Genomic DNA, 25613 nt, shown 5'->3' with positions numbered 1-25613 from the left:
TTACAAAAGATGTAAGAAAAATAATGTGATCGTATAGTAACACTATGCACGTTGCCAGAATATAAACTTTTTAGTATGTAAGGGTTACCAGTTTGTAAAATAAGGGGTTTTTAAATTTTTACGAAAGGAACCGAGCAAACATTGTATTACAGTAACACTATATAAATTGGACCACGTCTTTCATTTGGGCCACTGTGCGTATAAACCTGTTGCGTATAAACCTATACCTAAGGTAATGATTAACGTATAGAAGAAAGACAATTAGACATTGATCTGTGAAACGAAGTCGAAACACACTAAGGGCATAAATTCAAATTTTTACAGCACAGAAACATAAACATTTTTCGTACCTAGTTAAAAATAGCATATGAATCAACACAAACATATTAATTATCAGTATATAAAAAAAAACATTATTTTGTACAAATATACGCCAGCACTCAAACAGGGGTTAAAACATAACTAAAACTAAAAATAATAAGAAAAGGACTACAAAATTAACTAAATACGTACAAAACAATATCAATAAATGCATTAATAATTAATTACAACAGTCTCAGCAAAAATGTATGTGTGCGTGCGTCGCAATAATCAAAATAATTCATCAAAATCCATCCAATTGTTTTTAGAAGATACCTACGTATACAAACAAAATATAACTGTATACATTGATGTTTTATTGCAATTTTATAGACAGACAGGTGCATGAGAACCGGATCCAGAATGGTAGATATACCTACATCTATTTTGTAGATATGGGTAGGTATATAATAAACGCAGTTACCTTGCTTGTGCAGTTTTTAAAGTACATAAAAAAAAAAAGTTTTAAGTTCACCTGTACCTTACTACTTATACCTTATACTGTATTGTATTCATGTATATGATAGGTATGCGATATTATAAGTGTATAGAGTTATAAAAGAGTATTTTAGTCTATGATTCTGAACCGTTCTCTAAGTACATGGAGCGTTCTTTATTATTATTTCTGTAGTCAATAAAGTTTAAATTCGTGTTAATATCACATTAATTTTTCGATGAAAGTTGTTCTTTTTTACAGAGAAAAAATATTATCAATTCAGAATGACTCTACTAGTTGAAATGAGGCATCACGTGAAGAGCTTTATTTGCATATTCTATATTCGGTTTTTAACTATTTTTGTGCCAAGTATTTTTGAAATGTATGTGATAAACAAATGTGGAAAATAAATGTCTCTCCCCTTATCTCCGAAGTTTGAAACGAGTGTTCTCAAATAATAACAGTATATGTACTGCATATGTATATTACAGGAAAAGAAAACGTTTGTAATTATTTATTTAGTATTTATTGGATATATATGATTTTTCAATGGATGATAATGTAATGGTAACCTCGCCTGCGCTAACGGTGTACGTTGGCAGGGCACCAGTGAGGATGATAAAGCAAGTCAGCCCATTGTGACGAATTCAACGATAAATTAGTCACGATGGTTTCCAGGGGGATACCGCGTGGAGGTCGACCTGATAGCAATGGAGTCTAAGCTACCCATTACTAACAATCCCTTATCCCCCAGAGGAGAGACCGAGTAGGCCGTGTCCACCCTAGAATGCAAGAGAAAGACATTTCTTCACAAAGACATATATATCTTAGAGTATTTATGTGTAATTTTTAAAAGGCCAGCTCCCCCTAGTAAATTATTTTAATTACGCCATTGATATGAAATCATCAAAAACGAAGTTATGTGGTCCAGTTCCTAATTAAAAATATGGCCCAGAATAAAAAAAATGCAATAAATACATAAAATAATACATTAGGTAATTTTAACAGAAGTTATATTGTTCTAAAATAATATTATACATGTATGTACAAAAACCTCGGCGTTTAAATTCGTTTACCATTTAACCGATTTCATTTTAAGATGTTCCAAAAAAAAATTACCGATTCGACTCATCTGCACTGTGAAATCACATGAAATAAAATAAAAATTATCTACCTACACCTAGCATTATCTATCTACCTATTTATAAGTATAACAAATTTCATTTTACAATTCAATAATTTAAATGTAATATAATATTATGTACTTATCTAAGAAACGTCTTTAAAAGCTTTTACATTTTCTATTTTTTTTTTTTTTTTTATTTATTAAAGGTATACACAACAGGTTAAAATCAATAACATTATAAACATTCTATAAAGATAATAGATTGAACTAGATTGAGACCCAGACAGGTGTACACACAGCATGGTTAAAGCAGTTAGCAATGTTAAATTATAAAGTTATATAAAGAAAGCATATGAAATTGGTAAAAAAACAGTGAAGTACACGCAAATAATAAAAATATATAAAGATATGGACATGTCAAAGAGACTTGATGGCTGATTGTAAAATGCTTTTGAAGGTGTTTAGACGTAAGTTGAAGATATCAATTTGAGGACATTTCATTTTCACATTATTAATCATTAATCCTACCGAGTTATCAAATATTTGTAGCCACGTAAGTCACAAATATATATGTTTTGGTTGGTGGCCAAATGCCACACGCCAAGTCAAGCCAATGACGAACATCGATCGCATAATTTGTGGAGCGAGGCCAACATACTCATAAACAAACATTGGATAGGCGCCCGCACCTGATTGGCTGCCGAGCTCAGTAACGCCGGTATTCTAGAAGTGTTACACGTAACATTTGTTTTGATTTCTTTACTTTCACTACTCTACTAACAAACATAATGGCCTGCTGGACCAATGACGCAGTGTTAGAATTTTTAAATCTTTATAGAAGAGAACAACATTTATGGGACCCAAAACATCCGTTACACAGAAATAGAAGTGAAGTCGCAAACGCGTGGCTCAGAATACAATCATCTCTCAGTATGAACTACTCGGTCGTTGATCTCAAAAAGAAAAAAGAGTCCCTAATGACATCATTTAGAATGCACTTTAATAAAAAAAAGAGATCACCGGAGGCCTTTCATACAACTTGGTTCGCTTATCCACTAATGGAAAGTTTTCTTGGCGGGAAATATGAATGTGATAGTACTAATCAAAATATGGAACATGAGGTAAGAAATTATACAGAAACTAATTTAGAATACCTAAATAATAAACTACTTTTATGATAGGTAGGCACATATTATTTGTGTGAATTTAATGATAAATAAATAACATTGGTTCAAATATGCGGCGCATGTGTGGTGGTTGTTTGGCCCGTGATAGATATTGGTCGGTTTTGTCCCAACTTGTTATGGCGCAAACTCCAACGACAAATATTCGACAAAGCTTGCAAGGGCAAACTATTGGTCATAGACATTACGAACTGCGGTGGTGTGAGGTTTTATAAGATTAGATAAGATTAATTTTATACCGGTAATATTGGGGCATTAAACGATGTTAAATAATTTTAGGTACGTGCTTACTGATTCTAATTGGGTTTTTTATATTACGTTATTAATAACAATAACCTACGTAATTAAATTGTTATTATTATCGATTTTATAAAAGAGAAAAAAAAAATAAAGCAATATTTGATAAATTCATATAATATAAACATACACATTAATGTAGTAGGTATTTAACTATTTAACGCTCAGGTTACGGAATTAGTTCCCTGTTGAGGTTTTTTCCAGAGACTACAGCATGGGGTTCTTTAAAAAAGGGGTATATTCTCTGATATTGCAGGCGTTCATAAGTAACTGCTTACCATTAGGTGAGCCTTATGCTTGTTTGTCACCTCAGTGGTATAAAAAAATTTAAGGTATTTATTATTACTGAGCACTATAAAACGTAAAATAAGCAGACCTATATACATTATTATTGTCAAATACAAATAATAGATTTTAAAGATTTTTATGAAGATATTTAATTTCTCATTTTCAGTTTTACAATAACGTTTCGACATACACACCAAACGTGAACGTACAACAACCAATAATTGACGTCAACAGTCGAAGCATGCCTGTAACGGAACGCACCAACCTTGGCAGCAGGCAAAATAAACCGCAAACAAGCACACCAACCACAAAAACCCCCAATACTGCCGGATTAGTGTTTGTGAAGAAGCAAGAGGACGAAGAGGCTGGTACCTTGAGGAATGCAGGAGACGAGAGGACAGATATGGACGAGTACGACCTATACGGCCAGTTGTTGGCCAAAAAACTAAGAAAGTTGGACGAACACCAGCGGGACGTAGTGATGCACGACATAGACAATATAATGTTCCGTGCAAAAATGCAAAGTGGCTCCTCACAAACCAGGAGCTACTCGTCTTCACCGTCCCCCGTGCCCAGGAAGGTGAAGTCGCCAATATTCATAGTGGCGCAGCAGTCTCACACACAGTATGAAGATGAAAACACTCCGTACCAGGATCATATGCAGCCGCAGCCTCCTTCTTAGAGACAGCTTGCTTACTGACACGATGGTACATTATTGTAACAGTGTTGCAAGGCACAGCACTTCGCTTAGGAAGTTCCATTTTTTTAATGGCTGAGAATGGAATGGTTACCCCGCCTGCGTTTTCGGTATGCGCTGGCGTAGCACCAGTCAGAGATGATCGGTGAGGATGAAAGCAGGTCATTTAGTCCATTGTAATCAATTTTATAAGAATAAACCATGATGGTTCCCAGAGGATACCGTATGGAAGTCGATCTAATAGGTTATATTGCTAGCAATGGGGCTGTTAGATCCAATTACTAACAATCCCTTCCCCCCATAACAGATTTTGTAACAGAGGGAGACTTTGTAAAAAAGTAATTTGTTTGGGCACCTCTGTTCCATTCGTGTTTCTACCGTAAAGCAATTGTGTTTGCATGGCTATGTTTCGATTTGAAGGGTGGGATACGGCAGTGAATTTACAGGGTACAGAGGAATAACACCTTAGTCCTCAGAAATGGCAACGCGTGGGGGGTATCATGGGTGAAACAGGTTACTGTTATGTCCATGGTATTGCTCATGTCTATAGGCGACGGTTACCACTTTGCATCAGGTGGTCGTCAGCTTGTTTGCCATTCTAAGTTGCATAAAAAAAATACTTGTACATAGCAGTGGTGTCATTGAACCTATATTGTTTTCTATAGATCAGGGTATTTTAATTTAAAGAAGAAAGTTAAGAACGTTATTCAAATTAGCTACGAGAGCACTATTTACGAAAAACTATTCTGTCTAATCGCCGTGTGTGCCCTGGCATAGAATGGGACACCCCTTCCTTTCGCGTAGGTGTCGTAAGAGGCAATTAAGGGAGGACGAAGGATGGGCAGCAACGTCCCTCTTAAAACATCTCTAAAAGCCTAACTGCGGTTGCCAACCCGCTTGTCAAGCGTGAAAACTACTGGCAAAACTTCCCTTATGGGGAAAGGCGTCCAGCAGTGGACAGTTAACGGCTGAAATAATAATAATAATAACATATACAATAAGTAATGTGAACTAAAAGTATGTCTTTATATTTAGATATTATAACAAGTTCTTTTTTTATTACAAAAAACAAGTTTGTTGACTAATTTAAAATATTTTATTAAAATTATTGAAAAAAATAATTGTTTCCTATTATGAATAGAATAGAATAGAATAGAAATCATTTATTCAAATAAACTTACATTGAAGCACTTTTGAAAAGTCATTACATTTTTTTTAATTTACCGCTCGTTCGGAAAGCTGTCTCATCACAAGAAGAACGAGCAAGAAACTTGCGTGATGCTCTTTTAAATAATTTTATTATTATTTTACATTTTTAAGTTTAATTGTGTGAATACAAACCACCAATTAGCACTAATTCAATTAAATACTCAAAAAGAAAAAAAAAATTGAATACATAACCAACTGGTTAAACAATTAATATATAGGAAATCAGTTACATAGTGATTAGAGCAGACCAGTCCCTACAAGCAGCACCCGTTCACGAGTATGACGGATGAGCCAGCCATCACTGCGCTCGACCATATTTTAGGGAGCCCAATGACCCGGCCCACCACGCCGCCACAAGTCTGGACATTTTAGTGAGCATGACTACTCAAAACACTAGACCACGTCAAAGCTACTCACAATTGCCATCTGATAGTTATAGTATTCACATTTTACATAAGAATGCATGCGGCAATTAATACAAAAAACCGCTACGCTTTCATATTTCTAAAATTAATCAATTAAATCAAGAAAGCAATGAGAAAATAAAATTATAACGTTGTATGAACCTTTTTATATTATCTGTCCCATTCGTGTTTCAACCGTGAAGCAGTTGTGTTTGCAAGGCTGTGTTTCAGTTTGAAGGGTGGGATATGGCAGTGAAGTTACAGGGTACAGAAGAATAACACCTTAGTCCTCAGAAATGGTAACGCATGGGGGGTATCATGGGCGAAACAGTATACTCTGTTATGTCCATGGTACTGCTCATGTCTATAGGCGACGGTTACCACTGTCTATCAGGTGGGCCGTCAGCTTGTTTGCCATTCTAAGTTGTATAAAAAAATCTTCTATTTTTTTTTTAAACAAAAGAAAGTGATATTTTTATTCAAATAAATTTGATTTAAGCGTTTTTTCATTACTCTATCACCCATTCGGAACACAATTTCAGCCAAGGAGAACGAGAAAAAAACTCAACTGATGCTTTTCACAAAACGTTTAATTAAATAATATAATTAAATGCTAAGTAATATCAGATAATAAAATTTAAAATATATAGTATATAAATAAAACAAATTACATACTAAAATAAATCGGCTGCAGTCACCAGTCCCTACAGACAGCGTCCGTTCACGAGTATGACGTATGAGCCAGCCATTACTGCGCTCAACCATATTTTAGGGAACTCAGTAACATGGTTCACCACGCTACTACCTGTGTGGACATTTTAGTACCTAAACATGAGTTTCTCAAAGTACCCAACCACGTCGTAGCTTAATTAAAATAATTTCATACTACATAGTATGAAATAATTTTAATTAATTTCATACTACATAGTCACAGTATTCACACATTACACAGTAAAAGGCACAGAAGGCAAGATAAGAAAAAAACACTTCCCTAAACCACGATCTTATCTGTCTTTTGAAAAAAAAAATACATAATTACAGGCCAAATAGTTGTTTGTCTGATATAAACTTGACCTTACTACCACCACTAATATCTAATATATAAAATTCTTGTGTCACGGTGTTTGTTACCAAACTCCTCCGAAACGGCTTTACCGATTTTTATGAAATTTTGTGTGCATATTTGGTAGGTCTGAGAATCGGCCAACATCTATTTTTCATACCCCTCAATGACACGGGTCCTCAAAACATTTTTTTTGACAAATTTTTACATTTGTATTTTATTGTGAATTAGCATTGAAAAATACAAATTCAAATTTTCACATTTTTATGATCAATTCCTGTTTTTTAATCGCGATTTTTATAAGGTAAGGTTTATAGGTTGAAAATGGCAATCCAATATAATAATTGTAGTAGGATAAATTTTCATGAATAGTTCTCGAAATAATGTATATGGTAAAACAACGTTGGCTGAGTCAGCTAGTAGTACTATATTATCTGTGCTACCACTTTAGCTATTATCATAACAGGAATAGATTAACTGCGATAGTTCTTGCAGCAGACAGAAATTATATAGATAGAAATTTTTGTTAGTGCGTATAGACGTAAGTAGTAGCTAATTACTATAATATAAAAGTTTTTTTTTTTTAATGGGTAATGATGCAATGGTAACCCCGCTTGCGCTATCGGCATACGCTGGCGAGGCACCAGTGAGAAATTATAGGTGAGGATGAAAGCAGGGCCTCTAGACAAGTGGCAAGCGAATTCGTTGATGGAATCGACATCGCTAGCGAGTCTATGAGATAGAATCAGATAGCAACGCCGGATAACTCATTCCAACTCACGGACTCGCTAGCGATGTCGATTTCATCAATAAATTCGCTTGACATTTGTCTAGAGGCCCAGGTCAGTTAGCCTATTGTGACGAATTCAAGAATTAACCACGAAAATTCCCAGGGGGAACCGCGAGGAGGTCGACCTTACCCCTATATAAGTATTTGAATATATACAAGTAAATGAAGGATCCAGAGGGAAAACGTAGGGAATTACAAAGAGTAATGGAACAGGCCCATATTGGGATAACGAACTTCTCCATCTCGAATAAGCATACATATGTATATTTATTCCAAACTTCATTACGTATGATATGAGAATAGAAAGAGAGAAAAAATGAGAGACGTTGACAAACAAATACGTGACCATATTTTATAGTAGACTGTAACAAATCGGATATAAATGTTGCGTCATATTTATCATAAGTTCAAAGTCTAAACGGAACTATAAGATTTTATTTAATTACTGACGGAACAATGAGTCGTGTTTGCACTTTGTACCGTCGTACGATTCATGTTTTAACATCTAAATGTAATAACCTGACCGACTAGCGCGTGCGTGATTTTTTTTAGGTCGTCATTGTATGTACGGGACGGGAGAGCGCACAGGGATCGGACTATGGTAGTACTATTAGTAAATAAAAAAGAAGCAGTTGTTACTAAATAGTCAAAATAATTAGTAATTATTCGAATAACAAAATCATTGGGATTCGCGCACTGTTAGCATTAATTACGAATTACAAGTAATTTCATATAAAAGTCTGTGGCATAGCGAATCGTACGCATACTCTGTGATGCGGGGCCTACCAAGCCTTTGGGAGTCTCATATTAGTCCTCCTGGGGTTTCCCAGTGTTTCTTAGCTCCCCACTGGTATTTTTGCAGCTGTTATACTCATATATTACATTTTACAGCTATGCCTCTGGCGAAGAAGTATTATGTAAATTCATAAGCTATGCCAATATCTTCTCTTATTTGCACTATGTGCGAATAGGAGCTGAGTTAAGCTAAGTAAGATCCATCCAGAACAGACTTTAGACTAGACGAGTGACAATGCATGAGGGGTACGAAGGTAGGTAGCAGTGGCGTAGCCACATAATCAAAGGCCTTGCAAAAAATAAATTACGGCCCCCAATAAACTGTTTAAAATCGTTTGTTCCGTATCTACCTGTTACCGTTAAAAAATACAGTACTGTCATAGACACACAGTTCCGTTGAGTACCCTTTGGGTACGGAATTATAATTAATATTTTAAACCAATAACGCCACTTTCTTGATCGGCTATACGTTTTACGACAAATCTGGAGTATATCGAGTTCGGATCATAACAAATACGGAACAAATCTTTAAAATTTTATCAATTTAAGTCAATATATAAATATGTAGTTACATTTAAATATTAAAATAAATCTGATTTATTTATATTCCGAATGTGTGCGAAATTTTCACTATTTCAATTTATAGTTTGTAATTCAGAGTTCGTCGTTCGTCCCCTGAGCTTGGGGGCCCCGGGACACTGCTCTGTCTAGTCCTTCGGTAGCTACGCAACTGGTAGGTAGGTAGGTATGGATGTTGCGGGAAATAGGATTGTTAGTAATGGAGTCTGATCGGTCAACATCCACGCGGTTCCCGCTGGAAACCATCGCGGTTAATTCTTTACGATTCATCACTATAGGACAACTGACCTATTTCATCCTCACCAATCACCTTCACTGGTGCACTGCCAGAGTGTAGCGATAGCAAAGGCGTGGTTATTATTCTATTTTCACCCGTCAAAAAATAACCTATGGGTATTGCAATATACTAAGTGATGTTCATGGTATTGTTCTTGTCTATAGGTGACGATTGTCACTTACCATCAGGTGGGCTGGCAGCTTTTTGTCATTGAAAAATAGATAATAACTTTATTTATAATCTACCTCTAAGTATCATTAAAAATCAATTAATTAATAAATACGTTTGGCTGAAGATCAAGAGTTTTCATTTTAAGCTGTATAAAATGAATCGAGTAGTGTTTTTTCGTATCTATCTCATATAACGTGCTCTGTGGTATTTACCGATAGATTAATTTGCCAAATTTACAAAGAAATGTAGTTAGGGATATTTATTTATTTTCGAGAGGGAGACTTTTTACAAAAGTCGATTGCTTTATTTATTCTAAGTTGTATAAAAAAAAATATCTATTTAACTCTTTATTGCACCAGAAACAGAAAAATTTACAATGACAATTAGACAATTCAAATGAAATATAGTAGCATAAAGTACAAATTAACATATATACATAAAGGTACAAAAGGCGGTCTTATCGCCAGGGCAATCTCTTACAGACAACCTTGAAGTGGGCAGATGGCGTAATATCGAATTAATAATTTTTAAGTAAATTATTATTATAAGATTTTTTTTAGTAGATGATAATGTAATGGTTACCTCGCCTGCGCTATTGGTATACACTAGGTTACCAGTGAGGGATGATAAGTGAAGATGAAACAGGTCAGTTAGCCCATCGTGACAAATTTAACAATAAATTAATCACGATGGCTTCCAGGGCGAACCACGAGGTCGACCTTATATAGTTTATTGTTAGCAATGGGGTTGCTAATCCCCATTACTAACAATGAGATAAATATTTTGGTGCAGTTTCGTTATATTATAATAGTACAAAATTGAGATTATGTCTATATTTAAATATAAATCAAGATATTCAGTAAAAATAAGCATGACTACGAATCACTGTGGACTTATTATCTCGTTATTTGAATATATTATAAGACTATTGTCTTTTTTTTTTTATTTTTGAACTTAATTTTAAAATACATTTTCTCCATTATCATCATGTCAGCTGTTGTCTGTCCACTGCTCAACATACACCTCTTCCTTAGAATATTATAAGAACTGTAGTAGTGGGGTCTCCTATATCCTTAGTAATAAATAATACGTATTATGGTAACCCTATTCACGCGGTGTTCATAAAGAATTTTACTAGTTTTGAGTGAAGCTTTTATATCGAGAAACTCCATCTATATAATCTAAGGTAAGAAAATATACTTTGAGCTTATTTTTATTTGATTAAATTGCAGCTAGGTTAATAATAAATAAAGTAATAAATATATTTGATTAAAAAAAATAACCTAATTCTATGACAATTGGTTGTACGGTACGGCGTGGCGCGTGTTTATTTGTTTACCTAGTACTCGAACAAGTTGCAAGATAATTAACAAAGATTAGTATCTTTGTTATTTAGAATCTGGTTATTTTCTGCATAATTACTTTTTCTTTCACAAATCAACGATATACTTGATATGCTTGTAAATATTTAAATATGTATATTTACCGAGAGGAGGGCATCCCCTTTACAATGATACAGGTTGCCACTCCAAAATTATTTTTCAATTTTATACACTTATAAATAAATGGCGATTTTCTTGATTAAACTATTTATAAATTGTATAAAATAAGAGTAGTGTCATTTGAAACATAGATTTTAAAAACACTAATGTTTTAAAAGTACTTATATTTTTAAAGGGACACACTGGTTGAAAATGTCAAATTGACAATCCACATCGACCTCAGCTGTTTGTCACTTCTGTCAATGATCATCACAAAAATCTGAAGTAAAATCAAAACAATGAACAGTGTTATTTGTTTATTGATAAAAAAATAAACATTATTATATATTTCATGTAAATTTATTACTACATTCATTTTTATATTTCGTAAACATGGCGACTATGGTAAAAGAGAAACGTCGAGAGGTACGTAGAAGTAATTTATATTTGTATTTCAATATTTTACGCAGTTTCATTATAATTTCCTTTTTAGAAAAAGAAAACCAAGGAAAAACATACTGTAAGTCAAGAAATGGATATAGAATCACCACCTGTCGTCACTTCATCCTTAGAATTATATAACGAAGATTTAGTGGCTCCAACTGCTCCTATTGAACAACACACTATTACGGCTCTGATTGAAACTTCTAGTACTAACTCTAGTCAAGAACAGGCCAAAGATGAAACTATAATATCACATTCTATTGAACAAGTTACTGAATCACATATTCACAATGGAGAGTTGATAATAGAAAACAGAGCAGAAGTGGTGCAGTCAACACAATTGCGGGATCAGCATCCAGGACAAACATTTGAAGATTTAAATTTGAAATTGGAGAGAATGGCTATACCGGCTCCTACTCATGTCGTCCCAGAAGATGAAAAGTCGTTAGTAATCCAAAATGAAAAGGGTTCAGTGACTGATGCATCTATAGACATATCTACAGATAGTCATAGTTTGGAGGATACAGTAGTTCCTTCTGCACCAATTTTTGAAATTGAGGAGCAGACTCAGCCCAAATATGAACAATCTGAATTAGTGCAAGAGGTGGCATCTGCACCAATTGAGAATAAAATTGAGTGTATGCCATTGGAGCAGGCCATTTGGATGTATGGTGGGGAAGAGATAGCTGGAGTTAGGGCATTAAGTGAGAGGGAGGATGCAGCAGTGGAGACAGGTCCAGTCAGTGGACCTGAACATCCATTGGTGGATCTATTGTCGACCTTACGGTATGTAAAACTTAAAAGGTTATTATTATTAAAAAAACAAAAACACATTTTTTACTGAACTGACCTTGGATGGTTTTTAATATTTACTTTTATTTTAATTAATTTTATTCTATTTGTGAATACTCACTAATTATAGATCCCACTGATTTTGTCTGTTTAAAATCTATATATTAATATGTGAAGCAAAAACTTTTGTTTTAATTTTATTTAAATTGTTTTAATTTTTCCTGTTGATTATATTTTGCTGATGATGTAAAGATTTTACTCTCATATCTAAATCTAAATATGCAAGATGTTGCTGATGTCCAGCCAGCTTTAGAGATGTTTTAAGAGCGACACTACTGCCCATCTCTTGACCATTAGGTTCCCTGAGTCGCCTCTTATGATACCCACGGGAACGAAATAGGTGGGGGAAAATACATTAACCCACCCACCCACGGGAAATAAAAACCCATGGGAAAATACATTACAAAGGATTTGTTATACAATATTATAATAATTATCTAACAATATTATATTTCAGGCAATCTTACACAGCCTTAGAACGTGACCGCACACAATTATTTAATGGATTCGCAGAAGAAGAAAAGTACCGATCTGCTCTTTGGAAAGTTGAAAAGAAAACTTTGCATTTGTCAGAACTGTGTAAGTGTGGGGCCACTGTAGATTTCTGGGGCTCATATGAACACGCCCAGCTGCTGAAGGAGAGGATTCCTGCTGCTCGGATGCGGTTGACGGCTCTCTTAAGGGATGTCCAAGAATCTTACTGCCACCATCAGCATTCTACTCTTTTAGCGTTTTGTCAGGTCTGTTATTTTCTTTCAAATTATTTCTCTCTTCCATCACATACACATTAATGTTTAAAATTGTATTATAAAATTTATGTACAATCCAATGTTAAAAGTAGAAAGTTGTTGAAAAACTTTTATCTATCTTATATGTATTAAAAACATCAAAGAATGTTTATACAAGTTAGTTCTTTCGCAAGAGAAGAGATTAAAATGATCACCACTAGTTCATTAGCATTAATTCAGGATATTTTCACTACATATTCAGCAAAAGAATTACTCTATTGCCATTTCATACATTGTAAATGATAATTCAATGGTTGTTTTTATTTTTGTATTTCAATATCAAGGTATAAAATAAATCAGGTTAATAAACCTTGTGCTATCTCTAATACATCAGGGAACCTTTATCCTCAAGAGTGATCACACTTGAGGAGTTGAGGAGTGTCTGCTGACACAGTGTATTTTATTACCATGGGATTTTGTTTTCATATTTAAAAAATTAGCATTTTCACAGTTAACATTTCCCATCAAGAGTTCATTTTAATTTTAATATATAATAATAAATATAATCCAATTTACTCCTATTTTCGGTAGAATTACAAAAAAAAAATATGATTTGTTTTGTAAAGAACCCTATCTAAATAATTCTATTTCTATTTTATTTTAATTTGTAAAACATTTCAGATAGAAGATTTTTTATCTGGAGTCATTAAAACGAACAAAAATGAAATACGTGAATCTCTTACGTTGATACTACAAGCATTGAAATTGAGCGATAACGCTCCTCCGGCGCTGTCGAAAGTGCTCCAGCGGTGGGCAACTGCGCTCTCTGTGGCGTTAGTAGACGGCCGAGACTTGAGGCAGTTACTGTTTCTCATACATCACTTATTCAGGTAACTTATTTTACTTATACATATTAAGAAAAAGAATATTTTTTGTTTATAATAGATAAACAAAAAATATCGGTTGCAAAAATTCTTTTGCCTTTAGAAAGCTACACTATCTATGCATTATAAGCTTTATTTTTATAAAAAAAAAAAAAGACAGATTCATACATTGTCTGCCTATGCAAAGCAGAGATGAATGGCTAGGAATGTTTGCTTATATTTTTTCACAATTTTCATTATTACCAATAGTTATAATTAGATGAATTAATTTTATATAAAATCAACATTCTATATGTAGCACTAAAAATTTAGCTGAACTAATATTATACTATGTAATGAGGGCTGAGCGCTGTTGTCTGAGATACAGGTTTTATTACCTAGTTCAGACACAGATGTTTAAAATGATAATTGTATATAAAAAAAAAGTTATTATTATATTGCCCGCACTTAAGTAACCAATAAATAAAAAAAAGAATTTATAACTATATTCATTAGTATATTGAAGCCATTGTACAAATGTCGACCGCCTGGGTACCTCTGTCCTACTCATATTTCTATTGTCAAGCAAGTGTGTTTTAGTTCAAATGGTGATTAGAAGGTAATGATATGAAATTACATATTGTGGTGGAATGTCTATGCGTAAGATTTATCCATTGGTATCCCAGTAGAGGACGTACTCCAAAATGATACCACTTCTATAGTTTCACTAGTGTTTTTTATATTTATTTACTTATCAAAATTATAGTTATAAAATATTACATGAAGATACAAGAATGGTATAAAAATTTTTTAATAATTCTTTTTCTTTTTTCAAATATACTATATGGTTTCTTTCCAGCCATTACCACCCAGTGTATTCTGTTATGTCCTTGATATTGTTTCTACATACTTACGGCGATGTAATGACCGCTTTTCTGCGTATTTCAACCCAGACTAGTATTTAAATTTACCAGACAAAATTTATATAACCATGATACTGTTCATGTCTATAGACGACAATTACCATTTACGATCGTCGTATCGTTTTATCGTTAAAAGTTTCATAAGCACACATTATATTTTAATGTAATAACAACCGATTTAACTTACTTGTAATTTGATCGAAAACACCGCTTTATTTATCTGTGACGATGCCGCAAACGTCTACAGCTCGCGCTCAACGGGCCGAGGCACGCAGTCAGGCTCGTGCTCGCGTAACAGTTGCTCATGACTAAGGATCACGAATTGATTTCGAAACTAGTAGAGTTTTTTTGATCTAATTACATTCCTTACACTTAGCATACATGCCCTAACTTTGCGGGGATTTTTTTTAATGGGTGATAATGGCATGGTAACCCCGCCTGCACTATCGGTATATGCTGGCGGGGCACCAATGAAGGTTGATAGGTGACGTGGAAAGCAGCTCAGTTAGTCCATTGTGATGAACTCCACTAGAATTAACCACGATGGTTTCCAGGGCGAACCACGTGGAGGTCGACCTGATAGGGTGTATTGCTGGCAATGGGTCAGTTAGACCCCATTACTAAACAATTCTTTTCCCCCAACTTTGCGGGGGTGGAGCAGAGTACGGCGGCGGGTAATAGCTAGTGGTTTATAAACATGCAGGCAGACGCGGTCGGTGCGGTGGGCGGCGGCGGCGGTGGCGGCGGGCGCGGCGGGCGCGGGCGGCCCGGCGCTGCTGGCGCTGCTCGAGCTGCTGCTCACGCGCCCGCCCGCGCTCGAACGCGCCGCCGAGTGTACCGAGGGTACGTACACTGTGTAGCGTGTAACGACGGCTGCAAGTGGCGCTAATATGCGTTGTATTTTTTTCGACAATTGGACAAACTAGTCGAGCATGCAGATTGTATTTCATAACAAAAAAATTGATTTTAGTCATGGCAAAAACAAACTACTGAACTGATGATGAAAAGAATTTTCCAAATTTGTTTATTATGTATGATTGAGTTCTAAGGTAACAAAAAAAAAGTTTTTTTTTTTTTATATTACTGAGGTGACAAACAAGCAAACGGCCCACCTGATAGTAAGCGGTTACCGTAGCCTATGAACGCCTGCAATACCAGAGGTATTACGCGCGCGTTGCTGACCCTGAAGAAACCTCTTTACCCCCCTTTTGAAGAACCCCATGCTGTAGTCTCTTGGGAAAACCTCGGCAGGTAGCTCATTCCATAACCTGAGTGTTCGTGAGAGAAAACATCTCTGAATCCGCGTTGTACGCGACCATTTAGGCTGTAAGGTATGAGGGTGAACTCCCTGTTGATGGCGAGCCGTACGATGATAGAAAGTGAGCGTAGGCATCATATTGGATAATTCCTCTGAGCACAATCCGTTGTACAAGCGGTAGAACACGCAGAATGAGAATACAACCAAATTGAGAACTATATAATCTAAGAATAAAATAAATATACAAATCATAAATGATTTAAAAATGAGTGGGTGGTGATGTGGCAGAGGCGGAGTGCGCAGAGGGTTGGGAGGAGGTGGGGCGCGGCGGCGGCGGCGGCGCCGTGAGCGACGGCGCGCTGCGCGAGCGCGACCTGCTGGCGCTGCTGCGTGCCGTGCCTCTCCGCCGCCTCCTCGCCACCATCATGCTGCTGCCGCGCGCCGTACGTACACTGCCTACTATCACATCTCGACCACTTCACACAGAAACACCACGATCCTTAAATATTGTATACACGATTTAATATCGATTAAAGATTGCAAAATCCATTTCGACGTGATTCGTTTGATGGAAGTCATCCCTTATGATGTTAAATCCGCTATATGTAACATACTTGGGTCTCTCAGAAAGTTTTGCGACACTAAAAAAAATTTTCTATTCGTAAATATATTTTCTCAAACATGCTTCGAAATGTGAGCATTATTTTGACAATCTTCTTCGAGATAAATCAAAATTGCCGTACTGGCCAAGATACATGCGGGCAGCGGCCGGCAAAAGTTGTATGAAAATCCATATCGGTCGTGTTTTGCGGCCAGATAAATTACTATGTAAACTCATATCTGTCCTGTAATTTAAAAATGGAATGACCTTTTACTTCGAAACATGGTTACCAAGGAGGTAACTAATAAAAGGTTTTATTTAAATTTCGAACTGGCTTGCAAATAGAAAGTTGTTTATTGAAAAAAAAACAAAGGAACATTATGACGCGTGAAAAATTATTATTGTTCGTTATTAGTCATTGAAGTTAAAAATTAAAATTGTGTTTTTGATTTCCGCACATTGTTTGAGAAAAGTACTATACAAGCCTTGGCCACAACTAGGCATTGATGGACTCACGTATGTGTGCCTCATCTACGCCTCGGCCCACATTTGCATGTTCGTCCATCAATGCCTCAGTTGCTGGCCGCTGCAATAATGTACTATACCTATAAAAAAATTTTTTAATGTTCTATAGGGAAATATATTTTTATTACATCTTTTCAAAGTACTCTCCACTAGACTCTATACACAGTTTCATACGTCTGAACCAGTTTTTGAAACACTTTCCAGTCCGCCGCAGAAACCTTGTTTAAAGCCTGCTCGAACACTGAGAGCGCATCATCTGGCGACAAAAAGTGTATCTCTTTGTGCTGATTTTTTATTTTTGGGAATAAGAAGAAGTCACACGGTGCTAGGTCAAGGCTGTAAAGAGGGTGACCCAGGAGTTTGACCGGTGTGCTGTCTAGGAAGTCCCTCGTTTTGATGCGTGGGCGGGCGCATTATCGTGGTGGAGCAGTAGCCCGCGGAGCCCTGTGTTTGGTCGCTTGTTGCTCACAACAGAGAAAACTTTTGCCAAGCATTTGGTAGTATACCATTCGGCGTTAATGCTTCTTTAGTTTCGTAAAGGAATTGACATCAAGTAGCCAGTCAAATTGAAAAAGCTCGCGATCAAAATCTTCCCCCGTTTCTAGGTCGCTTTACTTTAGTAGGCGTTGATTCGATTTGAAATACCCAAACCGTCGACTAGCGCTTTGTTTCTGGATCGTATTGATAAATCCAGGATTCATCACCTGTAACGATGTCGTAAACACGCCGAGACGAGCCTGCTTCAAATTTGTCTATCATATCATGGCACCATTCCACCCTTGCCTGCTTCTGAACATCGGTAAGGTTGTGCGGCACCCAGCGTGAAACTATCCTCCGCAATCGTAGATCTCGTGAGGGATTCCTGATCCAATCTGTAGTATATGCTGAATCTCTTGGTATGTAACTCGTCTATTGTCTTGGATCAAATTTTTCATTGCTGGCACGTTTTCTTCCGTAACAGCCGTCAAAGGGCGATCACTTCTTTCTTCTTTCCCCAAAAGTTAGTAGACCGCGCTTAAATTCATTATACCAACGATACACGGTTGCCTTAGAAGGGCCTTCATCCATGAATGCCATTTGAAGTCTATCGTACGATTCGTCCGGTTTCAAGCTACACTTAAAATCATAAAAAATCATAGCGCGGAAATGTTCTCCACGCAAATCTATTTTTCAATGAGACACGGTAATTTTAATTAGCTCGCAAAAAATGTGAAGGGAAGTTTTGAATTTAGAACGTACCTATTTTTACTTATTTATTTATTTAGGCCAGTCTCACATACATAAAAACTTTTACTCGCAATACTTTCTGAGTGACCTGGTATATGTGTACATAAACATAAATAAGTAATCCCCGCAGGAGGTGAGCGCGGCACGCGCGGAAGAGTGGCGTGCTGACGAGGGCAGGAGTATGGTGCGGGCGGCGCGGGGCGTGCGCGTGCTGCTGGCCGCGCTGCAGCGGGCGCGCGCCGCCCACCCGCACTACGCGCGCCTGCACCGCGCGCTGCGGGCGCTCGCGGCACGGACGCTGCGCGCGCTCGCCGCCCTGCACCTGCACCTGCACCTGCACGCCAGGTCAGTAACGCATGCTGGCCGCGCTGCAGCGGGCGCGCGCCGCCCACCCGCACTACGCGCGCCTGCACCGCGCGCTGCGGGCGCTCGCGGCACGGACGCTGCGCGCGCTCGCCGCCCTGCACCTGCACCTGCACCTGCACCTGCACCTGCACCTGCACGCCAGGTCAGTAACGCATGCTGGCCGCGCTGCAGCGGGCGCGCGCCGCCCACCCGCACTACGCGCGCCTGCACCGCGCGCTGCGGGCGCTCGCGGCACGGACGCTGCGCGCGCTCGCCGCCCTGCACCTGCACCTGCACCTGCACGCCAGGTCAGTAACGCATGCTGGCCGCGCTGCAGCGGGCGCGCGCCGCCCACCCGCACTACGCGCGCCTGCACCGCGCGCTGCGGGCGCTCGCGGCACGGACGCTGCGCGCGCTCGCCGCCCTGCACCTGCACCTGCACCTGCACGCCAGGTCAGTAACGCATGCTGGCCGCGCTGCAGCGGGCGCGCGCCGCCCACCCGCACTACGCGCGCCTGCACCGCGCGCTGCGGGCGCTCGCGGCACGGACGCTGCGCGCGCTCGCCGCCCTGCACCTGCACCTGCACGCCAGGTCAGTAACGCATGCTGGGCCGCGCTGCAGCGGCCGCGCGCCGCCCACCCGCACTACGCGCGCCTGCACCGCGCGCTGCGGGCGCTCGCGGCACGGACGCTGCGCGCGCTCGCACCCTGCACCTGCACCTGCACGCCAGGTCAGTAACGCATGCTGGCCGCGCTGCAGCGGGCGCGCGCCGCCCACCCGCACTACGCGCGCCTGCACCGCGCGCTGCGGGCGCGCGGCACGGACGCTGCGCGCGCTCGCCGCCCTGCACCTGCGCGCGCCAGGTCAGTAACGCATGCGCGCGCTGCGGGCGCGCGCCGCCCACCCGCACTACGCGCGCCTGCGCGCGCGCTGCGGGCGCTCGCGGCACGGACGCTGCGCGCGCTCGCCGCCCTGCACCTGCACCTGCACCTGCACGCCAGGTCAGTAACGCATGCTGGCCGCGCTGCAGCGGGCGCGCGCCGCCCACCCGCACTACGCGCGCCTGCACCGCGCGCTGCGGGCGCTCGCGGCACGGACGCTGCGCGCGCTCGCCGCCCTGCACCTGCACCTGCACGCCAGGTCAGTAACGCATGCTGGCCGCGCTGCAGCGGGCGCGCGCCGCCCACCCGCACTACGCGCGCCTGCACCGCGCGCTGCGGGCGCTCGCGGCACGGACGCTGCGCGCGCTCGCCGCCCTGCACCTGCACCTGCACCTGCACCTGCACCTGCACGCCAGGTCAGTAACGCATGCTGGCCGCGCTGCAGCGGGCCAGCACCTGCACGCCAGGTCTATAAAATTTCGTCGCCGACCTTCCGCAACGGAACACCTCTACATAATTTTTTTTTTATTATACTAGAACGGGAAATAAGCTGACGGCCTACCTGCAATGAGTGGGCCGTCAGCCTGATACGAGTGGTAACCATCGCCTATAGACATGAGCAGTACCATGGACATAACAGAGTATACTGTTTCGCCCATGATACCCCCCATGCATTGCCATTCCTGTCTTGTGTACCCTGTAAATACACACCATATCCCACCCTTCAAACCGAAACACAGCCATGCAAACACAACTGCTTTACGGTTGAAACACATATGGTACAGAGGTACCCAAACAAACGACTTTTGTACAAAGTTTCCCTTTGGTCATATATTTATCTCATGATATTGGCGCTACGCATGAACGTTTTTTGCTCAAATTTTATCAGTGGTATTTCTTACAATATTTTGCAAATGAATAGAAGCACCAAGTCTACCTTCTTTCCTACTCCATCCGCCATATTAATTATCAACTCTATCTTCTCTTTTCATTTGAGAGTTTCCACTCGTCGGAACGACTTAATTCATCTATTGTCTTCCAACCATTATATACCGGTCATGCAAAGATCTCGCGGGCACATACCGATGAGTGCCGGAATAGACTTGTGTCTGAAATCGAAACTTCACTCCATCAAGTTTCGATCTGGGATGAACAAAATCTTGTCCAATTTAACCCCAAAAAGACACAAGTCTGCGCGTTTACCGCAAAAAAGACGCCGTTTGTCGTATCTCCTCATATATTCCCTTGATAAAAAGTCAAGTCTAGGAATTCTGGGCGTTGATATATCTTGCGACGTACAGTTTTGCGGTCATCTGGAGGAGAAGGCTAAGATAGCTTCCAAAAAGTTAGGAGTACTCAATAGGGTGAGACGATATTTCATGCCAGAACACCGCCTGAAATTATATAAAGCCCAAGTCAGGCCGCATATGGAATACTGTTCTCACCTGTGGGCAGGAGCGCCACAATACCAACTCCTTCCGTTAGACCGCATTCAAAGTCGGGCGGCTCGAATTATCGATAGTCAACGCCTTACTGTCCGACTTGACCCATTGAAACTGCGCAGAGATGTTGCGTCTCTGTGCATCTTCTACCGAATTTATCATGGGGAGTGTTCTGAGGAATTGTTCTTGATACCTGCTCTGATTTTCACCACCGTCCACAAACTCATCCCAATCATCTGGACGATCTTCCACCGTGCGTTTTTCAACACTTTCTTCCATCTTCTTTGGAATCATTTCCAGCAGCAGTATTTCCGAACCGATACGACAACATAACCTTCAAGAAAAGAATATTCCTTTTTAAAAGGCCGGCAGCACACCTGCAATTGGTGTTGTGGGTGATCATGGGCCATTGTCGTTTGCCCCCTGTGTTGTAACCATCTCTTTTCCAGGCTTTGGTCTCCTCATACGACATGATTCCTAGTGTTTCTTTTATATGTCCCATATAGTTATTTCTCGGTCTTCCCCTTCCTATTTGCCCTTTATTTTTCCTTCTAGTATGCTCTTTAAAAAATCGTCATGTCGTATAAGGTGGCCTAGTATTTTGCCTTTTCTATTCTCTGTTGTTTTTATTAATTTCCTTTTATCATTCACCCTTTTCAGGACTTCCTCATTCGTTACCATGTCCACATTTCGAATGCGTGAAGCATCTTTCTAAATGTATATGTATTATTGTTGGATATATGACCACACAGGTCATCATACAAGCGGGCGATCCGCGAGGAGTTAACGGCGGAGCTGGAGGCGTGCTACATGGCGGGCGTGGAGCTGTTCGGCACCAGCCAGCTGCAGCGGCTGCCGGCCACGCTGCTCGCAGACACCAGCGCCTCCGACTACTGCTACACGCTCATCATAGGATTGCACGGTATATTACAATTTTTTTTTAATGGGTGATAATGAAATGGTAACCCCACCCGCGCTATCACCCTTCACTGGAAATCCGCCAGCGTATCCCGTTAGTGCAGGCGGGGTTCCCATACCATTTTCACCCATAAAAAAAAAAAAAAACTAGCTATCCACTTCACTTTAAAACAATTGTTTATATGACTATTTTGCATAGTAAGTGTTCTCAGAATTGATCAACATGCAGCCATGAAAAATTAAGTACAATTTATGTATCCCTGTTTCAAATATATTGTAAAAAAAAAATTGCTTAATACATAATTTTATTCTCGTGTGGTCCCGGCATAAATTAGGTCACCTCTTCTTTTCCCGTGGGTGTCGTAAAAAGCGACTAAGGGAAGGCGAGGAGTGGGCAGCAGCATCCTTCTTAAAACATAACTGCGGTTGCCAATCCGCCTGCCATGTGTGGCAACTACTGGCAAAGCCCCCAAAGGGGGAAGCTTATGTTCAGCAGTGGACAGTTAAAGGCTGATTTGATGACATAATTTTATATGACAACATTTTAATACAATTATAACTATTAAATATTACCTGCACCAATTTAAGGCAAATGTGAATAGACCATTTGTGGGCCTATGAGGCCCATCTTAGACCACATATTTCCTTTCCAACAAGTGAGATTGTGATCAATCATGACACTCTTCAATAGTAAAGACAATACTCATCACTTAAACATCAGAATTCCTTCCGGGCTACCGTGCCATTAACCTAAAACCTGGATTCACGATTGAACGATTAAGAAATAAACAAAAGATTTAATGAAAACTTAATGATATGTGTTCAGACAAAGAACAGAAGCCGCTGGAGGCACTGCCGCTAACAGTGCCGTTGCTGTCGTGCAAGCAGCGCGTGGAGGTAGTGGCGCAGGCGACCATCGACCGCCGCCACGACCACCAGCTCGCCAGGGTTGTGGTCGAGTTCCTACTGCAGGTTTCTGTTGGACAATTTCCACCTTTTTGCAGCATGCTACCAAATGCTACAATAAACGTTAGTAAGATACTTTTATTAGGGTGTTATTTCACTCTCATTCAGATGTCACGTCATTATTATAATGTAAAGTCTTAGATTATAAAGGTAGAATATCTCCATACAAATGCTTCGAAAAAACGGGTCAACTTTTTCATACATTTTTGTGTGATAAAATGAGTGATTCCTATAGTTAGAAGTTCTATATTTATATTGTTTTATAATTTCTGCATCTTTTTAATACTTAAATACATATTTTATTAATTATTAATAATAATTAATTAATAATTAAAAATAATACAAGATACATTGTATATAAAATATACATATCTGTCACGCCTGTCTCCCATTAGGGTAGGCAGAATCAATGGAACGCCAAATGCTTCGATTCAAACAAACCTCTTTCGCTTCTTCCACATTCGTCAATAAATATACAGAATACTGATAAAAAAAAGACGAAACAGCTAATTTTTAAACAAAAAGTCGACCTGTTTTTGAGACTTGATGCTCTATCTATATAATCTAAGTATAAAGTCATGTATTTCTTTTTTATTCCGAAACAAAAACACACGCAGTTGTTGTCGTAAACTGCGTGTGTTGTCGCATTGGTTTTACTGCGACTTTGCTTTCAATTTGACTCTCTTGCATTCTTCATGTAAATGGCTACAGCAATTTAGTCACATTCGACTGTTTAGCATCTTTTTCTATGAATGAAACTTCATGTGTGGTGTAAGCGAGATAGAAGATAACGTGAAAGGTTGTATGTTCAATAAAATAGTAGTACATTTCATTTTTTATTTTGGTGGAAACGAGAGTGAGCATGTTGGTTTTTGTTTATGGGGTGAAAGTGATGGGATAACCCCATTGGTATTACTAGTAAATGCTGGTTGGGCTACTTATGAATGATGATTGACGAGGATGATGTTGGGTCAGTCAGTCAGGCCTATCATGGTGAATTCAGTAGATATTAACTGTGACTGATTTTTGGGCAATTCCCTCTTAATACCGATCTTTTGATAATGAAAGGGTTACCCAGGCTGAGCTAACGGTATATGCTGGCGGTGAGGGACGATAGGTGTGAATGAAAAGGCAGGTTAGTTAGCCCATCATGATCAATACACTTGGAATGCGGGGAAAGGGATTGTTAGTAATGGAGACTGAGAATCCCATTGCTAGCAATATACCCAACCAGGTCGACCTTCTCGCGGTTCCCCCTGGAAACTATCATGGTTAATTCCTGATAAATTCATCATGATGGGCTAACTGGCCTGTTTTCATTCTCATCTATCACCCTTCATTGGTGCTCCGCCAGCGTATCCCATTAGCGCAGGCGGGGTTACCATACCATTTTCACCCATCAAAAAAAAATACACTTGGAATTTAACCCGATGGTTTCTAGTGCAGATAGTGGGTAGTTCGACTTGACAGGGCATATACTACTAAATACTACTATATGAAACTGGCAACCCCTCATCCCCCAAATTGAGTGCGAGACGTACTAAGCGCGAGGTGCGGTTGCAGGCGGCCGTGAAGCGGAAACAAGCGGTGTGCGGCAGCGCGGGCGGCTGCGAGCGGGCGGCGCGGGCGTGGCTGCCGCGGGTGCTGCGCGCGCACCCCTACCTCTACACCGTCGCCCTGCACCTGCTCGCCGACATACACCAGCGTCAGTGGCTTCCATTCTTACACTAGCGCCGCATCCGACTTACCTTTAGTTGCCGATCATCCGCGACGGACCACCAATATAAATATACTATAAACTAAAATATACTACCAATATAATAATACCTTTAAATTGCATAATTGTATACAGTTTGCTACTCTCGGTCACACCACTTCAAACGTCGGTTATTAAGGTGGCGCACAGTGGGAACTTTGACTCATTTTCATCTCATAAATTTATATCTTCCGTATTAATAAAGATATGTACATGATTTTTTTTCCTGATAATCTTAAATATATATTCTTTTAAATAATGTATGCTTTGTGAGTAAAAATTTATTTCTAATAGTTATAAATAATATAGGAATACAAGAAATATAAAATTTGTAGACTTACATTTATGTCCTAAGAAGTTTATACAGGAATAAGTAAAAGTATCTGCGTAAAAAACAAAAACTCTTATAAAGATAACTTAGAAGTCACTCAAGAGCTCCTTTACTTCATCAAAAAGTTCTAAATATTTTTTATTGGAAGGTTTTCTTAAACTTGTTATGTATGGGTCAGAGGTATATAAAAGTGCGTGTAGAACATCTTCGTTAGTGGCTACCCTCGAACATTGTCTTGCATGATGAAGCCTGAACTGTTTATAGTCTTTGTTCCGTGACTCTTGAGCATCTTCTGAAAGTTACCCAAGAGGCAAGACAGAAAAAGTAACGTATCACACTTTCACAATGAATCAACACCTTGTGATTTTGGCGGATAGCAAGATTCTGTAACTTCA

At 39.4% G+C, this 25613-nt stretch overlaps 2 protein-coding genes across 3 annotated transcripts in view; both read left to right on the top strand.

Annotated features, from left to right (window-relative positions):
* The first annotated feature begins 955 nt into the window (after window positions 1-955).
* LOC113518876 (uncharacterized) lies at window positions 956-5493 on the top strand. 2 transcript variants are annotated; one of them, XM_052902209.1, is made up of 3 exons: window positions 956-1178; window positions 2129-3043; window positions 3858-5493. In XM_052902209.1, the coding sequence occupies exons 2-3, from the start codon at window positions 2711-2713 to the stop codon at window positions 4371-4373; spliced, it is 849 nt and encodes a 282-aa protein (XP_052758169.1). In that variant the 5' UTR covers window positions 956-1178; window positions 2129-2710; the 3' UTR covers window positions 4374-5493. The 2 variants fall into 2 exon arrangements, with proteins under 2 accessions (XP_052758169.1, XP_026759699.1); XM_026903898.3 differs by having other exon boundaries at window positions 956-3043.
* Window positions 5494-10764: 5271 nt separating this feature from the next.
* The window catches only part of LOC116412758 (uncharacterized), a 49767-nt gene continuing 34918 nt past the window's right edge, over window positions 10765-25613 (top strand). The window contains exons 1-13 of the mRNA XM_052902165.1: window positions 10765-10862; window positions 11354-11583; window positions 11651-12387; window positions 12911-13193; window positions 13863-14071; window positions 15671-15810; window positions 16514-16668; window positions 18709-19086; window positions 19261-19626; window positions 19684-20225; window positions 22000-22169; window positions 22992-23194; window positions 24695-24836. Of these exons, the coding sequence (XP_052758125.1) occupies window positions 11551-11583; window positions 11651-12387; window positions 12911-13193; window positions 13863-14071; window positions 15671-15810; window positions 16514-16668; window positions 18709-19086; window positions 19261-19626; window positions 19684-20225; window positions 22000-22169; window positions 22992-23194; window positions 24695-24836 (3358 nt within the window). The 5' untranslated portion in view covers window positions 10765-10862; window positions 11354-11550. The remainder of the gene's footprint in view (window positions 10863-11353; window positions 11584-11650; window positions 12388-12910; window positions 13194-13862; window positions 14072-15670; window positions 15811-16513; window positions 16669-18708; window positions 19087-19260; window positions 19627-19683; window positions 20226-21999; window positions 22170-22991; window positions 23195-24694; window positions 24837-25613) is intronic.

The sequence above is a fragment of the Galleria mellonella genome, unplaced genomic scaffold, assembly GCF_026898425.1.
Source record: "Galleria mellonella isolate WM207_F2 unplaced genomic scaffold, CSIRO_AGI_GalMel_v1 utg874, whole genome shotgun sequence".
Lineage (NCBI taxonomy): Eukaryota > Metazoa > Arthropoda > Insecta > Lepidoptera > Pyralidae > Galleria > Galleria mellonella.
Note: the sequence above shows the minus strand (reverse complement) of the source record. Positions and strands in the feature narration are given on the sequence as shown.

Bases quoted from the DNA above. Each gene is read 5' to 3' on its own strand.
- LOC113518876 (XM_052902209.1), top strand. From the start codon at position 2,711: ATGGCCTGCTGGACCAATGACGCAGTGTTAGAATTTTTAAATCTTTAT. The intron at 3,044-3,857 runs GTAAGAAATTAT...TCTCATTTTCAG, and splicing joins ATCAAAATATGGAACATGAG to TTTTACAATAACGTTTCGAC.